Genomic DNA, 20,133 nt, shown 5'->3' with positions numbered 1-20,133 from the left:
TTGTGTGTCAGTGGATGTGTGTGTTTGTGTGTGTGGACCCTGACTGATGAGAGCCCAGGGGTCTTGATGAATAAGACATAAGGGGCTGCTGGAAGAGGCCCGTTTTTGGGCACAGCTCCGGTCGCCGCCGACCCCCCGCGTGAGAGTCTCCGTGGTCGGGCTGCTGATCGAGAGCGTCGGCCTGACGGGATCTCAGCCTTGGAAGTCTCACGCCGTGCGCTTAACTTCATTTGCGGGAGCCTTCTCTTGACTCCAATGCAGACTGTTGGCGTGCTGCTGTTCTGGTTAGCAACAGAGTTCAAATGGTGCTCAGGTGTCTATGCTTTAATGAATGTGTAATGTGTGGGTAAGTGTTGGTTAGAGGCTTGGGGGTTTAAAACCGTTAGGGTTTCTGAGTAGGGTTTAATGCCAGGGTCAGGGTTTCAAGACAGGATTAGGGTTTGGAATTACAGTGTCAACACAGGGTTAGTGTTTTTGAGTAGGGTTTCAAGAAGACGTTTGGGTTTCAAAGTAGGGTTTTAGGCCTGGATTCGTTCTTCAGATTATGGTTTCACGAGAGGGTTAGGCCTGGATTACGGTTTTAAATTATTGTTTTGAGAACACGTTAGGGTTTCAAAGGAGGTTTTTAAGGCAAGGTTAGGGTATCAAATTTAGCTTCCAAGACAGAGTCAAGGTTTCAAATTTGGGTTTCATGCCTGGATTTGGGTTTCAAAAATAGTTTCAAGAGATGATTAGGGTTTAATTAAGGTTTTCAAACATGGATTATGGTTTCAAAGTAGAATTTCAAGACTCACTAGGTAGGTGCTGCTGTTTTGATTAAAACCTGAGTTTAATTGGGACCATTTGTTTTCTTTCTCCTTGTGGTTTGCGTGTGACCAATTTAGGTATTTTAGCATTATCGCACTGTTATTATTATATTACAACACAGTTATTACTCTGATAGCTGTGATTGCCTTGGCTGCTAACGCTAAAATGCTAATGTGCGTGCGTGTGTGCGTGCGTGTGTGACACGGGTTCCCTTGCCTCAGGAGCTAATCCCATTAGGCTGCCAGGATTATATGGGCTGTGTGGAATTACTCCGGCAGGGAGGAGCGCTAAACTAAGCCTGGCCACCGCGCTAATTACATTCCGCATGAAAGCGTTACGGCGGCGAAGGAAGCTCGTCTTACGGCCGCCGCGTCTGAGCTGAGCGGGGTTATTAGGTTCCGTGCGAGGAAATCACGCTGACTTCAAGCGGCGCCGCCTGTAACAAGGAGCGGAAAAAAGATGGATGCCTTCATGCTGATGTTTTTGTAGTTTGAAGAAATGCTCATTTGAGATTGCCGCGTGATGCAACTCGTTATTTGACACGGTGGGTGTTCAAAAAGCAACACCAAGAAATCCAAACATACATTTCCTGTTGTGGTGGTCCTCATTAGGTCGTGAGTGAGTTGGTGTCCATGTCTTCTGACGCGGGCGAGAGCCGAGGCACGGAACACCTTGGGACTGGTCGCAAGTCAAATGCCAGGCCAATACAGTAAAACCTGCAAAATCATCCATCCAGGACGCATGACATTTTAAGTAAGCACATTTCCCGTTGGAAATTATGGAGATATGAAATATACAGAGGTCGCCGTTTATTGAATGGGACAAACACACAAAAACAAAATGGACTCACTCGCAGGGAGCTGCTGTAGACCACAACTCACGACCAGATGCTCACACGCAGACTAACCGGGCAACTCGACTCCAGTTGCGGCAGCACACACTAGGCTGCGCCCCTTAAAGGTACACATCCAACACACGAATACTACAGTATGTAGAGTACCAGTAATTCAGTTTATCATGCCAGTTTCTTTCTTTATTTCCACGTCGCAATTCATGACGTCATGACTCGGAAGATGTCGACTTACACCACACACATGAAGAGTTTTGGTCGTAAATATTAAATGTGTGCATTATTTAAGCTTGTCGGCCCACGCAGGTTTCGCATCCTAAAAATCCGCAATGTCAACAACTGTCGAACCATTCACACACATAATGGAAACATGCATCTACATACACACACAATGTAAATGCAAACAAGTCACAGGTTATAAAATAGTTGACGAGTATGAGGTGAAGCAAATCAAGATGTTATATTTTTCACACGTGTATTTTATTTTATTCATTAGAGGTGCTCAAATAAAATGAGCATCGCATACAAACAGGACCCGACGGGTCGTCGCACCCACGCGCTCGGAAATGAATATTATTATATCATTTTTATAATGTCAGGCTGACAAGCTGGAGTACCGATGCGAGATGAAATGCAAATCAGCTCCAAGGGAGGAAGTCTCCCAGGAGACTTCCTGCCGCGGCGCCCCAATCAGCTGGTCCCGCCACTGACGAGATAAACGAGACCGAGTGAAAGCGACTCGCGTGCGCCGATCAGGTGTCAGCGCACGCTTTCTACTGCTGCTGAACACCCCCAGCGTTCTTTGAAAATTCAGCCCCCCGAAGACGGTTTCTCTTATGAACAGGAAATTTGGAAGGCTTGTTCATCATGAGTAGACTCACCAAAAACTCCCAAGAAGCACTGCATGAAAAGACACGGAAGTCCATCATTTAGTTTTGAAGCAAGCAATTACGGGTCAAATTGGCTATTGCGCCCAGTTTGGTAATTGCCACAAAACACTGAACGTAGCTCATGAAAATTCAGCCCCTGAAGCCGGTTAGAAGCGACAGTATGTCTTTCGATTGACTTCCACTCATAATGTCAACACTTAACTGCTGTCGTCCAGCTTTTTAAACACGATCCTGCTCTTCCGTAACGGCGTCTGTTGCTGCTGCTTTTTCGTTTGAACTCAGCGTGTTTGCCCAGGAACGTAAGCATTCAAACGACAGCAGCGTGCACGTACTTGAAGCTCACGCGGCCTTCCGCAACAAAGCTGAAGACTAAACGTGAACAAAAGCTACAGACGCATGCCTCACCTTGCAGATACTTTTTTATTTTTTTCAACCCCACCGCCGTGCCGTGTAACAATGGGCGACGTGTGTCCTCTCTTTAATCCGCCGGAGCACTTGATTTGTTGGCAGCACAAAGACCCCTGAGCGCGCCGTCTTGGCGGGAAGCATGCAGCTGCTGGCTGGCATCAAACTGTGCACAGGGAGAGTCATCACCAACCACCCGCACTACGAAGACAAGGACCTGAGGGACAGGACCAAACAGGTACCTGCAGCACAACTCTACTCCTTTTTAGGTTTCCTTTTTACTGTAAACATCTGTCGATACTGTACACACATGATGGAAACATCTGTCTGTCCTTTTACACCTCCAATTCCAATGAAGTTGGGACATTGTGGTAAGCATAAATAAAAACACCACCGTTTCTTTTAACAACGTTCAATAAACGTTTGGGAACTGACGACACTAATTGTTGAAGCTTTGTAGGTGGAATTCTTTCCCATTCTTGCTCGATGTACAGCTTCAGCTGTTCAACGGTCCGGGCTCCCTAAATTGTACATTGAGGAAAATTTTCCTTAAACTGTTCGACTATTATTAAATATAGGTTGAACGTGATGTGCAAATCATTGTATCGTGTTTTTATTTATGTTTAACACAATGTCCCAACTTCATTGGAATTGGGTTTGGACGTTTATACATAATGTTAATATCTGTCAAGTCCCATACACATAACTGTACTTCCTCGTTTTATGCAAGGAATATAGCTTTTTATTTGAACTGTAAACATCTGTCTGTCCATCCATATAAGGGCATATTCTCCTGTGCACTTAATTATGTCACGTACGCGCCTTTGTGCAAATTAGGCACTGTGGGTGGAGCAACCCTGAGATGTGGGCGTTCACTATTAAATCTGGATGTGCGCCCATTCTGCCGTCGACTCAAGCGCCTAATTTCCCTCCACATTCTCAGGTAAACGCCACATTCCGGGAACTATACCATCCCGCAAACTTCACTGAGTCACGCAAGCCCGGCGTGTAAAAAAAGAGACTTGTGCACCAACAGGAGAATATGGCCCATACTGTCTACACATTATGGAAACTTCTGTGGGTCCATTGCAAACACATGTTTTGTACAAGCATAAAAACAAGTTAAGCTCAAATAAATGGGTGAACGTGACTGTGCTGTCATTCTTGGCCTCACCAGCCAAGAACGTCCGAGCACGTGGCCGTTCGCATTGAACAGAGCGTTTCCTCACAGGTTTCGTGATGCTGTTTTCCGAGCCTTGAAAAATGTCACCAAAGCTCCCGAGGGCAGCGGGGCGAGGTCACAAAATGGCGGCCCAGGGAGCAGGGGCAGCTAATCAGTGACAAAGCTGAGACGCAGCCAAGGTTTTCCTGCCACTGCAGAAAACCTCCACGGGACGTCCTGTATGTTTGTCCTTAATGAACATCTGGAAGAAAAAAACACGCCCCAAAAATTTTTAGTCTTGCCGTTTCATTTAATTGGCCCACCAGAGGAAATTTTTCATTTTTCTATGTGAATGAACACGTTAGCCGACGGCACTGTCCAGCTGGTAATGTGCCCGTAGTATCTTAAATGATGCAAGCAATCTCACTGGTGGTGTCAAAATAACAAAACCTGTTCAACATGCTTCAATTTTCACCCTTCCATCAAAATTAGTCTGTTCATTCACATACATTGCTATTTTTTATTTGAAATTGTTTAAACAGGCAAGGCTCGTTGAGGTTCCTGGTCCTGGACAACAAGTAGTCATGGAACACAAACAACATACAAACAAAAAGAAACGATACAAATCAATAAAAAAAAAAGGCACATTGCGGTAAATGATGAGTCGAGGAGCGGTAAGCTGGTCGTTTCTCTTTACTCTCCACGTCTAACTGACCGCACAACAGGAAGCCCAAATCTTTGAAAAAGAATCTTTTAAACACTTCCATTCACAGTTGTTGTTAGTTGTCTGTAATGAACATCTGGGGAAAAAAAAAAACATCCCCAAAATTGACCCTTTTTGTGTTTGGCTAAATGTGTGCGACTCATCATCAAGGAGCGTTCATTTAGCGGTCCCACTCGAGGAAATGGAACATTTTCGCACGTGAATGAACACAGCGAGCATCTGTTGGTGTTCGCCGCCTTGCCGGAGGGCACGTCGTCAGCCGATTGGCGTTTCTCCAGCAAACGGCGCCAGCGTTGCGATTGAACGACGAATAAGCAATTTGTGTGCTAATGGGGCAAACATGAGCTGGTTTGTCTCCTGTGCGCCAAAATACAACAGCAGCAGCGTTGTTTTGCTAATATGCCCCGAGTGTCTGAAATGATGTAAGCGACCTCATGGCTGCTGCCAAAAATAAGTAAAACACTACGTGCTTCAAAATGTAGGAACTAGAACCACAATACATCCAAAAATGTTTGCACATATAATGGAAAGTCTGTTCCAAGTCTCTTCGTGCACATACAAATGCACCCGTGGATTCACCTATTTGACGATTTAAAAAAATAAATAAATAAAAAAAAAATAAAAAAAATGAAAACACTTTTTTTTCATTTTTTTTCGGGGGAACCAACACCTAAAACACTTATCGGCGGTTTATCCCTGCTCATTCAAGAATTTTTAGGGGAAGACCTGTCTCGCCATTCATGTACACACACTTGAGCTATGAACGAATCCGCAGTGATTCGAATTGACTCACGAATCCCCGTGAAAAAAAACAAAGGTCAATTCTCGCATTTGGTTCAAAACGAATCAAATAACATGCTACGCACTTTATTCGGGCAAGTGCTGCAATGCTGCCACGCCGCATCTGCTTTCGTTGTTTACGGCCGCCGCCATATTGAATTACTTCGCGAATTCGCAGTTGTTCAGTAGCTGCTGTAGTCGCGATCACGTGGATCACAGGGTGGGTCCGAGCACTACTGTCCACTCGCATACGCGCATAATGTTAACAAGTGTGGACATATTCAAGACAACCAGGCTTGAGTGTTGTTGTTGTGGTTTCAGGTGTACCAGGTGTACGCCCACCGCTCCCCGCAGGAGGTCCACTCCATCCTGCAAAGTCTGGGCGCCGACTACGTGGTGCTGGAGAACTCCATCTGCTACGAACGCCGGCACCGCCGAGGATGTCGCCTCCGAGACTTGCTCGACTTGGCCAACGGACACGTGGGTTCGCTTTCTTTTCTCCTCCTTCTCTTCCTCCTCCGCAAAGATCCATAATGTCGTCCGCTGAGGTTGACGCTCGCCACTCCAAACGCCGACGCCGCCTTGGTGGTGTCGTAAAGAACTCTCCAAGCGGCGAGTCTCAACGCTCTCTTTTCTTCTTGACAAACTATGTTCTTTTTCTTCTCAAAATGTCTGCTTTGCTTTTCTACAATGTAAGTTACTGAGGCCTGCCGCTCAAATACAGTATACACGTAGTACACGCACAACGCATATCATCGAGTGGAGTAAAGTCGCGTAGTCGTAACAAAAAAGAAGACACAAAGGAGTTGGAATTGTCGGGTTCTGTCGGGTTGAGGCCAGTCAAGTTCATCCATACCAAATTCTCTCATCCTTGCTTTGTGCACTGGTGCACAGACATGTTGGAACAGGAAGGTGGAATCCTCCAACTGTTTAACTGTCCAAAATCTCTTGGTATGCTGAAGCATTCAGAGTTCCTTTGGCTGCAGCTCAGTGGCTAATATTTTGGACATTTCCAACTTTCCTCATCAAGGTTCATAAAGACACAGATGAGAGAGTTTGATGCAGATGAAATTGACTGGCCTGCACAGTTCTGACCTGAACCCTATAGAGCACTTTTGCGGCGACTGAGAGCCAGGCCTTATCGTCCAGCATCAATGCGTAGCCTCACAAATGCGCTTCTAGAAAAATGGTCATGAATTCCCATGAAGACACTCCTAAACCTTGTGGAAAGCCTTTCCAGAAGAGTTTCAGATGTTACAAATTGCAGAATGTGGACCGATCTCTTATTAAACCCTGTGGATTAAGAATGGGATTCATACTGTATCTGAGTCAAGGCAGGTGAGCGAATACTTTTGGCAATAGAGTGTATCTCCTTCTGTTTGTGATGGTCACATGACGTTTTTCCATCCAATCAGATCATGGACGGCGAAGGTGACAACGAGGCTGACCTGGTGGCCGCCGCCCACCCGCGATTTTGCGACGCCGTCAAGACCGACTCGCCGGAGTACAGCGCCTTGTTCAAAAGAACCTTTCAGAACAAAACCTTCCACGTGTACCGAGTCAGGAAGAAAGTGAAGAAGAGCGAAAAAAACCTGTGAGACGACAAAGGTGCCAACAGCTGACGCACATTTCCAGCATGTCTGAACAACTTTCTTTGTTTTGTTTTTGTCTTTTGAAATGTTATTTTATTTTTTTATTTTTTTCAAGTTTGGACTAATTGTTCAACTCTGTGTGGAATAAAAAGCACATCAATTTCCCATTTGGCACTTCTTGCCAATGCACACCACAACCCAGCTGGATGTAACTTTTTAAGTGAGTAAAAGTCAAATCCAAATCAAAAGTACAAACCGCTAACGAAATGCTACCTAGTGGCCAGTAACATGCGAGCAAGAGACTACCTAGCGGAGGTGATGTTGCTTTGGAAACCAATGGACCACTTTCAACTGCTAGCGAAATGCTACCAAATGATTAGTAAAACAAATGATCGTAACATGCTAGCGAGCAGTGGTGGTTTTCCTTTTCGAATAAGTGGACCACTGTTGTGTTTAATTTCAGATTTTGAGATTTAAGCCACTAACAAGATGTACTAATTAGCTTGTAAAATGGTGGCAAGATGCTACCAAACAGAGAAGATACTAGCTAGTGGCTATGATTTTCCTTTTTGAAAGGACGGGACAGCTACATTGTTTAGCAACAGAGTTTCAGGTTGAAACTGCTAGCGAGAGGTTTATCAGCCGCACCTGGGCTCCAAAGCACCATCAAGATGCCACCAAGCGACTAGTAAAACGCTTTCAAGCGGCTAGGGAGCGGTGTTGTGATTTCTGTCATGTTTTTGCTTCCTGCCTCCAACGTAATTTTCATCCGTCAAAGGCTCAACCTTGCACTCCAATCATCTCAGACACACACAGGCATGAATAATGGAAGCGGTGAGGAAATTGCGGCACTGATTCTCCGTGCCATTCCGAAATAGTTCCAGTGAGTGTTGCTGGTGCATCGCTTGGGTATGAAAGGAAGCTTTGTGGCGGCTGAAGATAGTTGAGAGGAAGGGAAAAAAAATAATAATTCACGCTTCCTCGTTTTCTCAACACGTGATTGGCAGATTGCATCGCAGTGGTTGAATGTTTGTCTGTTGTTTTGACTTTTACTGTCGTAAAAGTGAGCTGTGACAAGATGACGGGTTGTGACTTTTAGGTCGGTGAACGCATCATCACAATTACATAAAAAAAATAATAATTCAAATGAGTGAAAAACAGTTGAAAAATGGTAAAAAAAAAAATAAAAAAAAATTGTGATGATCGTAAGAAAAATTAGGGAAAAATTTAATAAAGTGAGCAAAAATTTGAACCAAAAAAATCATTCAAAAATCTGGAAAAGACAATTGAAAATGGGAGCATGAAAAAAGTTTAAAATGGTGAAAACAATCCGAAATATGAAAAAAAGGTAGGTTTTTTTTAATCTTGAAAAATTCTAAATGGTTAAAAATGGTAACAAATGAGTGACCATTGGTTTAAAAGAAAAAGTGATTAATTTTCCCCAAAATGAGTGACAAATGGAAAAAGTGAAAAAGGAACCTAACAACTAAAACAGCCATCATAAAGATGGCATTTATTAACGAGCGAGTCAGTGTCATTATGTCAAATGTGAGAGGAAATGGTTAAAAAAACTATTTTGTTCCCAAAAAAATTTGCAATGAGAGAAAACGAAAATATGTGGAAATTGACAGTGGAAAGTTGTGAAAATATGTCAAAAGAATGATTGAATATAGGTGTTTTTACACACATTTTTCATAACACATTAATGAGACAGCAAAAGGTGAAAATGGTTCTGAAAAAATGAACAAAAATGAATTCACATTTAAAAAAAAAAAGACTAGTCGAAATTTGTCTAAAAAATAGTGAAACGGTGAAAAAGGGACATTTAATACAAAAGTTTATTAAAAATGTCAGTGAAAATGGATGAAATGATCCTCAAAACTAGCCATATTTTTAATAAATTGGTAAAAAAAAAAAAAATGTTTAAATGATTGAATATTTAACATTGCAAAATTACTAAAATGTGAATAAAATGTGTGATTTTTTTGGGGGGGTGTGGAAAGGGTAACAAAAACTGGATGTTTTTTAAGAGTGAAAACCTTTACAAAAATTTAAAAAAATAGGAAAAGGGTATTTTTTTGGGTATTGGGGGGGGGGGCTTGGAAAGTATACTTGTGAGAAAACGGTGAAAAAAAATGTAAAACAATTAAAATAGTGTCAATCGGTGTTGATGACATCACTGCTCAATTTTATGATTAATAACACTAATAAAAGTGTTTTGCACTTGTGTGTGTGTGTGTAAGCCCAACCAGCAGCCGTGTTTGGTGCAAAGAAATTGAATTTATTGAGGAAAACAAATGAGCAAATACAAAGCACAAAACTCTTCAAAGCTCATCATCACAGATGATTTTAAGAAAATGTTTTTTTTTTTTTTTCTTCCATCTTTAGTTTGTTTTCCACTTTGCGTCTCTCGTTTGTCACAAGCAGCAACAGCAAACGTGCCACGTAAATCATCTTTTTCGTCGACAGTATGTACAACATGAGGTGAAAAGCGTGCACGCGCGCGCCCTCAACACGACACCCAAGCCCGAAGGGAAACAAAGCGTCACAAACCAAAGCCAAAACAAAAATGTCCCTCTTGAATACCATGTGGACAAAAGTCTTGGGAAACGCCTCTGAATCAATCAGTCAGCCAAAGAAAAACGTGAAAATGGTTAAAAGTGGGGGAGAAAAGAGTGAAATGGTCAAAATATGGGTGAAAACTGACAAGAACGCGTGGTAAAAAAATAAAAAAAGTTTTTTAAACGAAGGTAACAATGATTAAAAATGAGTTTAACAATATGACTGAAAATGGTCAAAATATGGGTGAAAAAGATCAAAAAGTAAATGTGAAAATATTTTTTTTAAATATTGAAAAGAGCTAAAAAAAAAAAAAAAAAAACTTATTTGTCAAAGTAAATATTGATTTTTATTTTTTAAGAAAAGTCAAAATTGCCAAAAATATTGAGTGGTTAAAAAAATATTAAAATTGTTTCAAAAAATACAAAATACGGACTGTGGCAATGGTTTGAAAAAGTAAAAAACTGAAAATGTTCAAAATAGGTGTGCAAAATGTCAAACAAGTGAAAATTAACAAAAATATGCAAATTATAAAATTTATCAAAAATTGGTGACCTTCCTTTTTTTGGGTGGGGCGTGACTTCCTGTAGCTGTCTCAATACTTTTGTCCAAATAGCAGCTATAAATGTATTTCCATAAACAAAGTGTGACAGTTTTTCTTGACTTTTTATTAAACCCTTTTTTTTTGTTTTTTTGTTTAGTTTTTTTGGGAAACTGCAGCACTTCTTCTTCCTCCCTGCGCATGAGATCATCATCCTCATCCCCATCACCTTCATCTAATCATAATCCCATTTTCATCCTGTGCAAAATTGTCACAGAAAAGTGAAAATGATGAATGAAAGTCATATGGTTAAACATTTTTGGAGCATTTGTTAAATGATTGTAAATAGACAAAACAATGTAAATAATGTAAAGAAATAATGAAAAATGGATACAAAAATACTTGTAAATGTTTTAAAATTTGATCCAAAAATAATTGGAAATTGCATTCAGCGTGATAAAAACTATTTGCAAAAATAGCAAAATAACTGGGATTTTAAAAAATTTATTTGAAGTTATTTTAAAAATGTTTTAAAAAATTGTTTAAGTGGAAAAAAAATCACCAAAACAGATGGAATTTGTCAAGACACTGCAAAAATGGTTCAAATGGTTTAAAAGTTTTCCTGACAAAAGCGAAATGTTTTTTTTTTTTTTAATTATTTTAAACATGAAAATGGTTGTGAAAACTACAAAAAAATGGTAGTAAAAGTAAAAAAGTAGATAATGGGTCAAGTAAAATGCTAAATAAACAGTAGAAAAGGTCCAAAATGTGTGAAATTAAATCATTTTTCAAAATTTGAAAACAAGTGATTTATTTTTCAAAAATGAGTGAAAATGATCAAAAAAGAAGTTAAAAATTGCAAAATTAGGGAGAATGTTTGAAAATGAATGAAAATGGTGAACACACAATTGTGAAAATTGTCCCAAAAACAGGAATAAAAATAGTCCCAAAAAAAAAAAATGAAAATTGTCAAAAAAAGAATGCTAAATGAAAAAGTTCCATAACTGCAAAATAAACGTGTGTAAATGGTGAAACAAAATTGTCAAAAGGTCAGAAAATTTTAAATTTATACAAACTGCTGCACTCACAAACTCCCTGCTGCTTTTCCGATGACTTTTATTCACGCAAATGACAACGCTCACTTTTTCCTGAAGCGGAAAACCAGCAAAATGAGCGCGTCTTTGTTCACAGCCTGTCTGAACGGTTTGTTGCGGCCTCGCCCCCTCCCCCTCGGGCCCCTCCTGGGGGGGACGGTAAATGGAGACAAGGACGAGGGCGCGGTATCAACTAGCACTTCGCGCGTGCGAGAGAGAAAACAGCGCCAATACGCAATTGGGCCGAAACACACCAGTGAACGCTTCCATCTGGCCGCCACTAGATGGAGCTAACGTGTCACACGCTGCCATATCGGGCCACTTTATTATGCACACTTTTGACACTTTGAATTTTTTTTTTTTTTTTTTTAAACAAACATTTTGTCCATAGGAAATAATGCATATTGAATTAGTCTGTTCCTGGGTCAAACTGTGGCCTCCAAAAACCTCGAGAACGTGATAACGTAATATTTGGGGAACAAATAGCTGTCACCTTATTGTGGTGGGGGTGTTTTTGTGTGTCCCAGTGATCCTAGGAGCAAAGTTGTCTGGGGCTTTATGCCCCTGGCAGGGTCACACATGGCAAACAGGTCCTAGCTGAGGGACCAGACGAAGCACGGCTAAGAGACCCCCTATGATGAGTGAAATGATTGAATCACGTTTTCACTTGCCCGGGTGCGGGTCACCGGGGGGAGCCAAGTCTGGAGGTGGGGCTCGAAAGTGAGCACCCGGTAGCCGGGCCTGCACCCAGGGGGACCGGCCAGGCACAGCCCAAAAGGATAACATGGGTCCCCCTTCCCCTGGGCTCACCACCTGTGGGAGGGGCCATAGGGGTCGGGTGCAGGGCGGTGGCCAAAGGTGGGGGGACCTTGGCGATCCGATCCCCGGTGACAGAAGCTGGCTCTAGGGACGTGGAATGTCACCTCTCTGGCAGGGAAGGAGCCCGAGTTGGTGTGTGAGGACGAGAAGTTACGACTAGATACAGTCGGGCTGGCCTCGACACAGGGCTTTGGGTCTGGTACCAGTCCTCTTGAGAGGGGTTGGAGTCTCTTCCACTCTGGAGTTGCCCACGGTGAGAGGCGTTGAGCAGGTTATTGCCCCCCGGCTCGGCGCCCGTACATTGGGGTTCACCCCGTTGGACGAGAGGGTAGCCTCCCTCCGCCTTCGGGTGGGGGGACGGGTCCTGACTGTTGTTTGTGCCTATGCACTAAACAGTAGTTCAGAGTACCCACCCTTTTTGGAGTCCTTGGAAGGGGTGCTGGAGAGCGCTCCAGCTGGGGACTCCATTGTCCTGCTGGGGGACTTCAATGCTCACATGGGCAATGACAGTTATACCCGGAAGGGCGTGATTGGGAGGAACAGCCCCCCCTATCAGAACCCAATAGGTATTCTGTTATTGGACTTCGGTGCTCATCACGGATTGTCCATGTTCCGCGCCTCCATTGCAGAGGCGGCCAACCGTAAGGTGGTCGGTGCCTGTCGTGGCGGCAATCCCCGAACCCGTTGGTGTACACCAACGGTGAGGGATGCCGTCAAGTTGAAAAAGGAGTCCTATCGGGCCTTTTTGGCCTGTGGGACTCCTGAGGCAGCTGATGGGTACCGGCTGGCCAAGCGGAATGAAGCTTTGGTGGTCGCTGAGGCAAAAACTCGGGCGTGACAGGAGTTTGGTGAGGCCATGGAGAAAGACTTCGAATAAATTCTGGTCCACCATCTGACGGGGGGAAGCAGTGCACCACCAACACTGTGTATAGTGGGGATGCGGCGCTGCTGACCTCGACTCGGGACGTTGTGAGCCGGTAGGGAGAATACTCCTCAATTCCACCGACACGCCTTCACATGAGGAAGCAGAGTCTTGGTTCTCCTATCTCTGGGGTTGAGGTCACCGAGGTGGTTCAAAAGCTCCTCGGTGGAAAGGGACCAGACAAAGCACGGCTAAGAGACCACGGGTGGATGAGATTCGCCCTGAGTTCCTAAAGGCTCTGGATGTTGTGGGGCTGTCCTCTGCAACATCGCGTGAACATCGGGGACAGTGCCTCTGGATTGGCAGACTGGGATGATGGCCCTCCTTTTTAAGAAGGGGGACTGGAAGTTGTGTTCCAACTACAAGGGGGATCACACTCCTCAGCCTCCCTGGTAAGGTCTATTCAGGGGTGCTGGAGAGGAGGGTCCGTCGGGAAGTAGAATCTCAGATCCAGGAGAAGCAGTGTGGTTTTCGTATTGGCCGTGGAACAGTGGACCAGCTCTTCACCCTCGGCAGTGTCCTTGAGGGTGCAAGGGAGTTCGCCCAACCAGTCTACATGTATTTTGTGGACTTGGAGAAGGCGTTCGACCGTGTCCCTCAGGAAGTCCTGTGGGGGGTGCTTCGAGAGTAGGGGGTACCGAACCCCCTGATACGGGCTGTTCGGTCTCTGTACGACCGGAGTCAGAGTTTGGTCCGCATATCCGGCAGTAAGTCGGACTCTTTCCCGGTGAGGGTTGGACTTCACCAAGGCTGCCCTTTGTCACCGATTTATCTTGGGGTCTTGTTCACGTGTGAGGGAAGAATGGAACGGGAGGAGACCCCGGGGACGACCCAGGACACCCTAGAAAGACTACGTCTCTCGACTGGCCTGGCTACGCCTCGGGATTCCCCCGGATGAGCTGGAGGAAGTGGGAAGTCTGGGCTTCCCTGCTAAAGGTACTGCCCCCCGACCTCAGATAAGTGGAAGAAAATGGATGTATGGATGGATGGATGGGGAAAAAAAGATTAGAAATTAGCACAAAAATTCAAAATTCATTCACCCAATCTTTGCGTGTGCATCCTGGACTCAAAGCGACACGCTATCTTATCCATTGCTAACGATTACAAATCTAGTTGGTTTTTTTTTTAGATTTTTGCATCACTGTTATTATTGCAACCGGGCGAAAGTGAAAATAAGTTTAGACAAATTAAATGCCCAGCTGTGAAATCTGGGAAACAAAGCCGAGAAAATGTCAATCATTTGAACACCACTTTTCACAGTTTCTTTTCACATTTTTTGGGATGATTATTTATTTTTTCAGTTTTCACTTATTTAGAAAATGTTCACCCATTTTTTGACGAGTTTCACGGTTTTTCTAACCCATTTTCACCATTTTGTCACTTTCTAAACACGGTACCATTTTAATTTTTCATTTTTATTTTTTGTCAATTTTCACTTCGTTCAAAATCATTTTCATCCATTTTGGACCCGTTCTCACAGTTTTCGAACCATTCACTTTTTTAAAACCCTTTTCAGTATTTGTATTGAAAAACCAATTTTCACTCATTTGAGACAATTTTCACACAGTTTGGATAATTTTAAGTTTAAAAAAAATAATTTTCAGCCTTTGTTTGTTCCCATTGTCACTAATTTCAATTATTAGAGTTTGTAACCATTTTTAAATAATAAACATACAATGTTCAAATGTTTCACTTTCAATGTTTCAATTTAAAACATTTTTTACATTTTTAAACAAAAATATCCTTTTTCTCTTTTGGCAAATTGAATACATTTTGAATCAAAAGGATGTTTTCAATTTTAGTTGTACTGTCGAGCGAATGAGGCCACACACATTGTAAGTTTTACAATAGTCACGGTTTTGACGCAGGAACAGATAATTTCCATATTATATATATGTGCTTTGTTGTGTACCTCGTAAAGTGGCCGTTCAGTGAATATTTACACAACAAACAAACCGGCAAAGAGGCGAAAAATACATTTTTAGGTGTCTCTGCTGTGCCTGCGGATAAAAAAACATTTTTCACATTTAAGGGCCCTCGGACGGCGTCCACGATGGTGACGGGGGGGTCTGCCGCCCCGCCCCAAAGCGACGTCCCGAAGCTCGACCGGCTCGTTCCGTAGCCGGCATATCGATCGACAGCAAACAACACCAAGAGTCAACATGTGCGTGAGCGCGTGCGTGTTTGTCGGGAGGCCGCCGCTCCTCGAGAGGGTCCCGCGCGCCCGGAGTTCAAAGGTCGCTGGCCTCGGCCCGCTCGTACAGCGCCCTCAGCTTCTCGAAGCGCGGCCCCCACTCCCCGAGCGTCTCCTCGCGCCGGGCGTCCGCCGCCGCCCCGTCCCCGGCGTCCGAGCCCGCCGAGCTGAAGGAGCTGAGAGAGCCCGCCGGGGAGCCGCCGCCCTCGGTGGAGAACACCTGCAGGGAGTCGAAGGGCCCCGTGTCCGGGTGCCGGTCGGCGTCGCGGATGATCTCGCACAGGTAGCGGGCCAGATCCTGGCTGGAGAAGGAGAGCGAGCGGCGGGGGGGCCGCGCCTGCCCCCGGGCCGGCGAGCGGGCGGGCGGCACGTCCCGTCGCGGGCCGCGGGCCGTCCCCGAGGCGGACGAGGACGCCGACGGGGGCTGCGTGCCGGAGCCGGCCGTCCGGCCGAGGGGGTCCGGCGGCTGGGTGGAGGCCGGGGTGGGCGGGGCCTGGTGGAGGAGGTGATGGTGGTGGTGGGGGGGCGGCGGGAGCGGGTGGTGCAGCGCCCGGGAACGGCAGTACTGCAACGACTGCGCCGGGCTGGGCTGAAGCGACTTCTGGAGCTCGGCCATGTCGTACGCATTCTACGCACACGCACGCACAAATACACACACACACGAACATGACATTAGCTGCTGCTAATGAGGTCAAATGAGACCATTTTAGTTCTCATTTTGTTTTACTCATTTCTTTTTTTTATTGAATAATATTCATTATTTTGTGATTAAATAATGCACTCTTGTTTTTATTTATTATTATGTAATTATGCCATTTTTTGTTTATTAGTCTTATTTTTATTATTCATCATGTTCCGGCATGTATATTTATATTTATTTCTCATTGTTTTTTGGAATAATCAAATTTACAATTTTAATGTATTTATTATCATTGTTTATATTTATTTATAATGATTTTATTCATTATGTTGCATTTCAAAACTGCTTATTTTAATTTCTTAGCTTTCTTTACTTATTTTTGTCTTCACCCTATGTAAACTATTTACAATTTGTATTTATTAACTAATTCATCAAGACAGTATTGCTGTTTTATCCTTTATTTTACAGTATGTATATAAATACTATAATCCTTTTTTTAAAATGATTTCATTCATTTTTAAAACATTGGTTCCTGTTAATAGCTATTATTTTTCATGTATTTCTTATTTTGATCTATTCATACGTTCTATTCATTTGGGCCTTTTTGATAAATGTTCACTTGAAGAGGAGGAAGAGGAGGATGAAGGGCGCAAAAACGATGAAGTGATGAGTTCAAAGTCTTTGTCTTTTTCAGCCTTGCAGAGATTTGTCACCAACACTCGACTAAATTCACGGCAACGTCGGCGCCACTGCTGCTACACAACAACAACACGGTGTGTGAGTGTGTGTGTCTCCGTGTGTGTCCACGTGATGCTTTTAACGACTGTCGAGTGCTTGTGGGTTCAAGTTGGGCTCCATAAAATACACAACAACCACGCACACACACGTTAATTGTGTTCACTTTTGTCTCCTTCATAGGCTAGCAGGGTGTGTGTGTGTGTGAGCGTGTGTTTTCAGGAACAATCTGATGGGTTCAGCTTTGTTGTTGCCGTGGTAACAGCATCCATCTTGTGTTTGTGTGTGTCGGAAGTGCACGAATGACACATGCGGTCCGCAAACATGTAGAAAACAATGGGTGAGGTGACGTGTAATTTAACACTGGTAGAAGTCTACTTGATTGACACATCCAGTAAATGTATGTACAGTAGATATCCATATGCATACACGATGTTTATACAGTATGGAAGTAGCTGTATGTGTACACATTTAAGCATTATTGCGTGAACTGCATGTACAATCCCAATTCCAATGAAGTTGGGACGTTGTGTTAAACATAAATAAAAACTGAACACATTCAACCTATATTTAATCAAATACACTGCAAAGACGAGATATTTAATCTTCAAACTGATCAACTTGATTGTTTTTAGCAAATAATCACGAACTTAGAATTTTATGGCTGCAACACGTTCCCAAAAAGCTGGGACAGGGTCATGTTTACCACTATGTTACGTCACCTTTTCTTTTAACAACGTTCAATAAACGTTTGGGAACTCAGGACACTAATTGTTGAAGCTTTGTAGGTGGAATTCTTTCCCATTCTTGCTCGATGTACAGCTTCAGCTGTTCAACGGTCCGGGGTCTCCGTTGTTGTATTTTATGCTTCATAATGCGCCACTCATTTTCAATGGGAGACAGGTCTAGTACACGCACACTTTTACTACGAAGCCACGCTGTTGTAAGACGTGAAGAATGTGGTTTGCCATTGTCTTGCTGAAATAAGCAGGGGCGTCCATGAAAAAGACGTTGCTTGGATGGCAGCATGTTTCTCCAAAACCTGTACGTACCTTTCGGCATTAATGGTGCCTTCACAGATGTGTAAATTACCCATGCCATTGGCACTAAACCAGCCCCATACCATCACAGATGCTGGCTTTTGAACTTTGCGTCCATAACAGTCGGGATGGTTCTTTTCCTCTTTGGCCCGGAGGACACGACGTCCACAATTTCCCAAAACAATTTGAAATGTGGACTCGTAGGACCACAGAACACTTTTCCGCTTTGGATCGGTCCATCTTAGATGAGCTCGGGCCCAGAGAAGCCGGCGGCGTTTCTGGGTGTTGTTGATAAATGGCTTTTGCTTTGCATAGTAGAGTTTCAAGTTGCACTTACGGATGTAGCGCCGAACTGTATTTATTGACATTGGTTTTCTGAAGTGTTCCTGAGCCCATGCGGTGATATCCTTTACACATTGATATCGGTTTTTGATGCAGTGTGATGAGGGATCAAAGGTCCTAAATTCCTTGCAATTGTACGTTGAGGAACATTGTCCTTAAACTGTTCGACTATTTTCTCACGCACTTGTTCACAAAGAGGTGAACCTCGCCCCATCTTTGCTTGTGAATGACAGCAATTCGGGGAAGCTCCTTTTCTACCCAATCATGGCACCCACCTGGTCCCAATGAGCCTGTTCACCTGTGGGATGTTCCAAACAGGTGTTTGATGAGCATTCCTCAACTTTCTCAGTCTTTTTTTGCCACCTGTCCCAGCTTTTTTGGAATGTGTTGCAGCCATAAAATTCTCAGTTCATGATTATTTGCTAAAAGCAATAAAGTTGATCAGTTTGAACATGAAATATCTTGTCTTTGTAGTGTATTCAATTAAATATAGGTTGAACAAATCATTGTATTCTGTTTTTATTTATGTTTAACACAATGTCCCAACTTCATTGGAATTGGAGTTGTAAGAATGAATGTACTGTTTATTTACTGTATATGCGTGCACTGGTTGTGTATTTATGTACTGGATGTGTGCTTGCATGTATGTACATTTTGGTAATTATATTTTTATTGATTTATTGATTTTTTTTAAATTGATTTGATTATTTTTCAAACAATTGATGAAAATGTAGGAGTTATGTTTTACAGTTTGTGTCAGTATTTCATTTATTTTATTTGATTTCTTACAGTTTTTGCACATTTGTCGAGCATTTTTAACTTTTTCATTTTTATAATTTTCGCATCTTTTGCCAGCATTTTCCACTTATTTGGTGTGTGTTTTTGGTGAGATATTATTTTTGCAAATTATTGGAGCATTGTTCACTGCTTTTGTTTTACAACGTCATTTTATTAATATATATTTTTTTACATTTTTGGAACATTTTTACACAGTTTTTTGTTGTAGAACTGTATTCTTTTTTTAAAGTTTTTTTTTTCAATTATATTCCCACTTTTTTTGGGGCAATGTTTTATTAATGCATTAAGATTTTCACCATTTTCCAATTATTACGTCTTTTAAAATTTGTATTATTTCCAAGGCAAATTCAAACAAATCATCATTGATTTTTGTAGAATTCTTAACCATTTGTCATTTTTTTCCCCGAATTTTGGTCAGATCTTTAAAAATATTATTTACCTCTTAATACCTATCTATATCCTTTCTATGCACACGTGCGGACATTTTGTCGGGTGAGGCGGCGGTACCTGGTCCTCCTCTCCGCCGCCCTCCTCGTCGTAGTTGAGGACGTTCTCCCGGACGTCCTCCCAGCCGTCGTGGTGCGCCGACACGTGGTACACGCCCTCCTTCAGGCCTTTGTAGCTCCTCCAGCGCGTGTACAGGAAAATGCCCAGCAGCAGCGCTGAAATTTCACCACAATCATCATCAATGATGTGAAATTGGGAGAGTGTCGCGCTTCAGACCACACCAAGGAAGTTAGCATTTGAGGACTGAAGCCGGATTTACGATATGTCATGCCAGATCTTTTTTTTTTGTACTATTTCATTATTATTTTTCACAATTTCAAAGACATTATTTCACTCAATTATTTACAATTTACAGCCAACTTTATTTTTTTCACTCATATTTTATTATGTCTTTTTTTTTATTTATTTTTTTTTACAATTTTTCTTATATTTTAGACAATTTTCACTCCCTTTTTTTCTCTTATTTTGAGATTTACAATAAAAAATGTAATATTGTCTTGGTCATTTTTACTCAGTTTTTGGCCAAATACTTCCTCGATTGTCAACACATTTTCCCATTTTTTTTAAAACACATTTTTTATTTTATTTTTTGGGACATCTTTTTCCCATTAATTTGGGGCCTTTTTCGCAAAAAAAAAATTTGTCTTGAACAACAAAAAAATTGTGGTTGATGTTACTGGTCTGTAAATGGTTACCGTAAATTTGTACAAATGTGAGTGAAAATTGGTCGTT

The 20,133-nt window shown here is 42.7% G+C and overlaps 2 protein-coding genes across 4 annotated transcripts in view; one reads left to right on the top strand and one right to left on the bottom strand.

The window, feature by feature from the left end:
• Positions 1-7,375, top strand: part of dpy19l3 (dpy-19 like C-mannosyltransferase 3) — a 30,852-nt gene extending 23,477 nt beyond the window's left edge. Inside the window, exons 17-20 of one of the 3 annotated variants that reach the window (XR_009787002.1) lie at positions 12-284; positions 1,419-1,560; positions 1,664-1,767; positions 3,058-3,093. Coding sequence is in view for 2 of the 3 variants with exons in the window: in XM_061764776.1 (XP_061620760.1) it covers positions 3,058-3,190; positions 5,940-6,098; positions 7,034-7,216 (475 nt within the window). In the remaining variant the exon portion in view is untranslated. The other 2 variants (XM_061764776.1, XM_061764777.1) reach the window with 2 other exon arrangements.
• A 2,095-nt stretch (positions 7,376-9,470) lies between these two features.
• The window catches only part of si:ch211-186j3.6 (neural-cadherin), a 207,125-nt gene continuing 196,462 nt past the window's right edge, over positions 9,471-20,133 (bottom strand). Inside the window, exons 37-38 of the mRNA XM_061764771.1 lie at positions 19,402-19,556; positions 9,471-15,967 (exon numbers count right to left, since the gene is read on the bottom strand). Coding sequence (XP_061620755.1) covers positions 15,377-15,967; positions 19,402-19,556 — 746 coding nt within the window. The 3' untranslated portion in view covers positions 9,471-15,376. The remainder of the gene's footprint in view (positions 15,968-19,401; positions 19,557-20,133) is intronic.

The sequence above is a fragment of the Phyllopteryx taeniolatus genome, unplaced genomic scaffold (assembly GCF_024500385.1).
Source record: "Phyllopteryx taeniolatus isolate TA_2022b unplaced genomic scaffold, UOR_Ptae_1.2 contig_24, whole genome shotgun sequence".
NCBI classification, from domain to species: Eukaryota; Metazoa; Chordata; class Actinopteri; order Syngnathiformes; family Syngnathidae; genus Phyllopteryx; species Phyllopteryx taeniolatus.
This window is presented reverse-complemented; position numbering and strand designations above follow the sequence as displayed.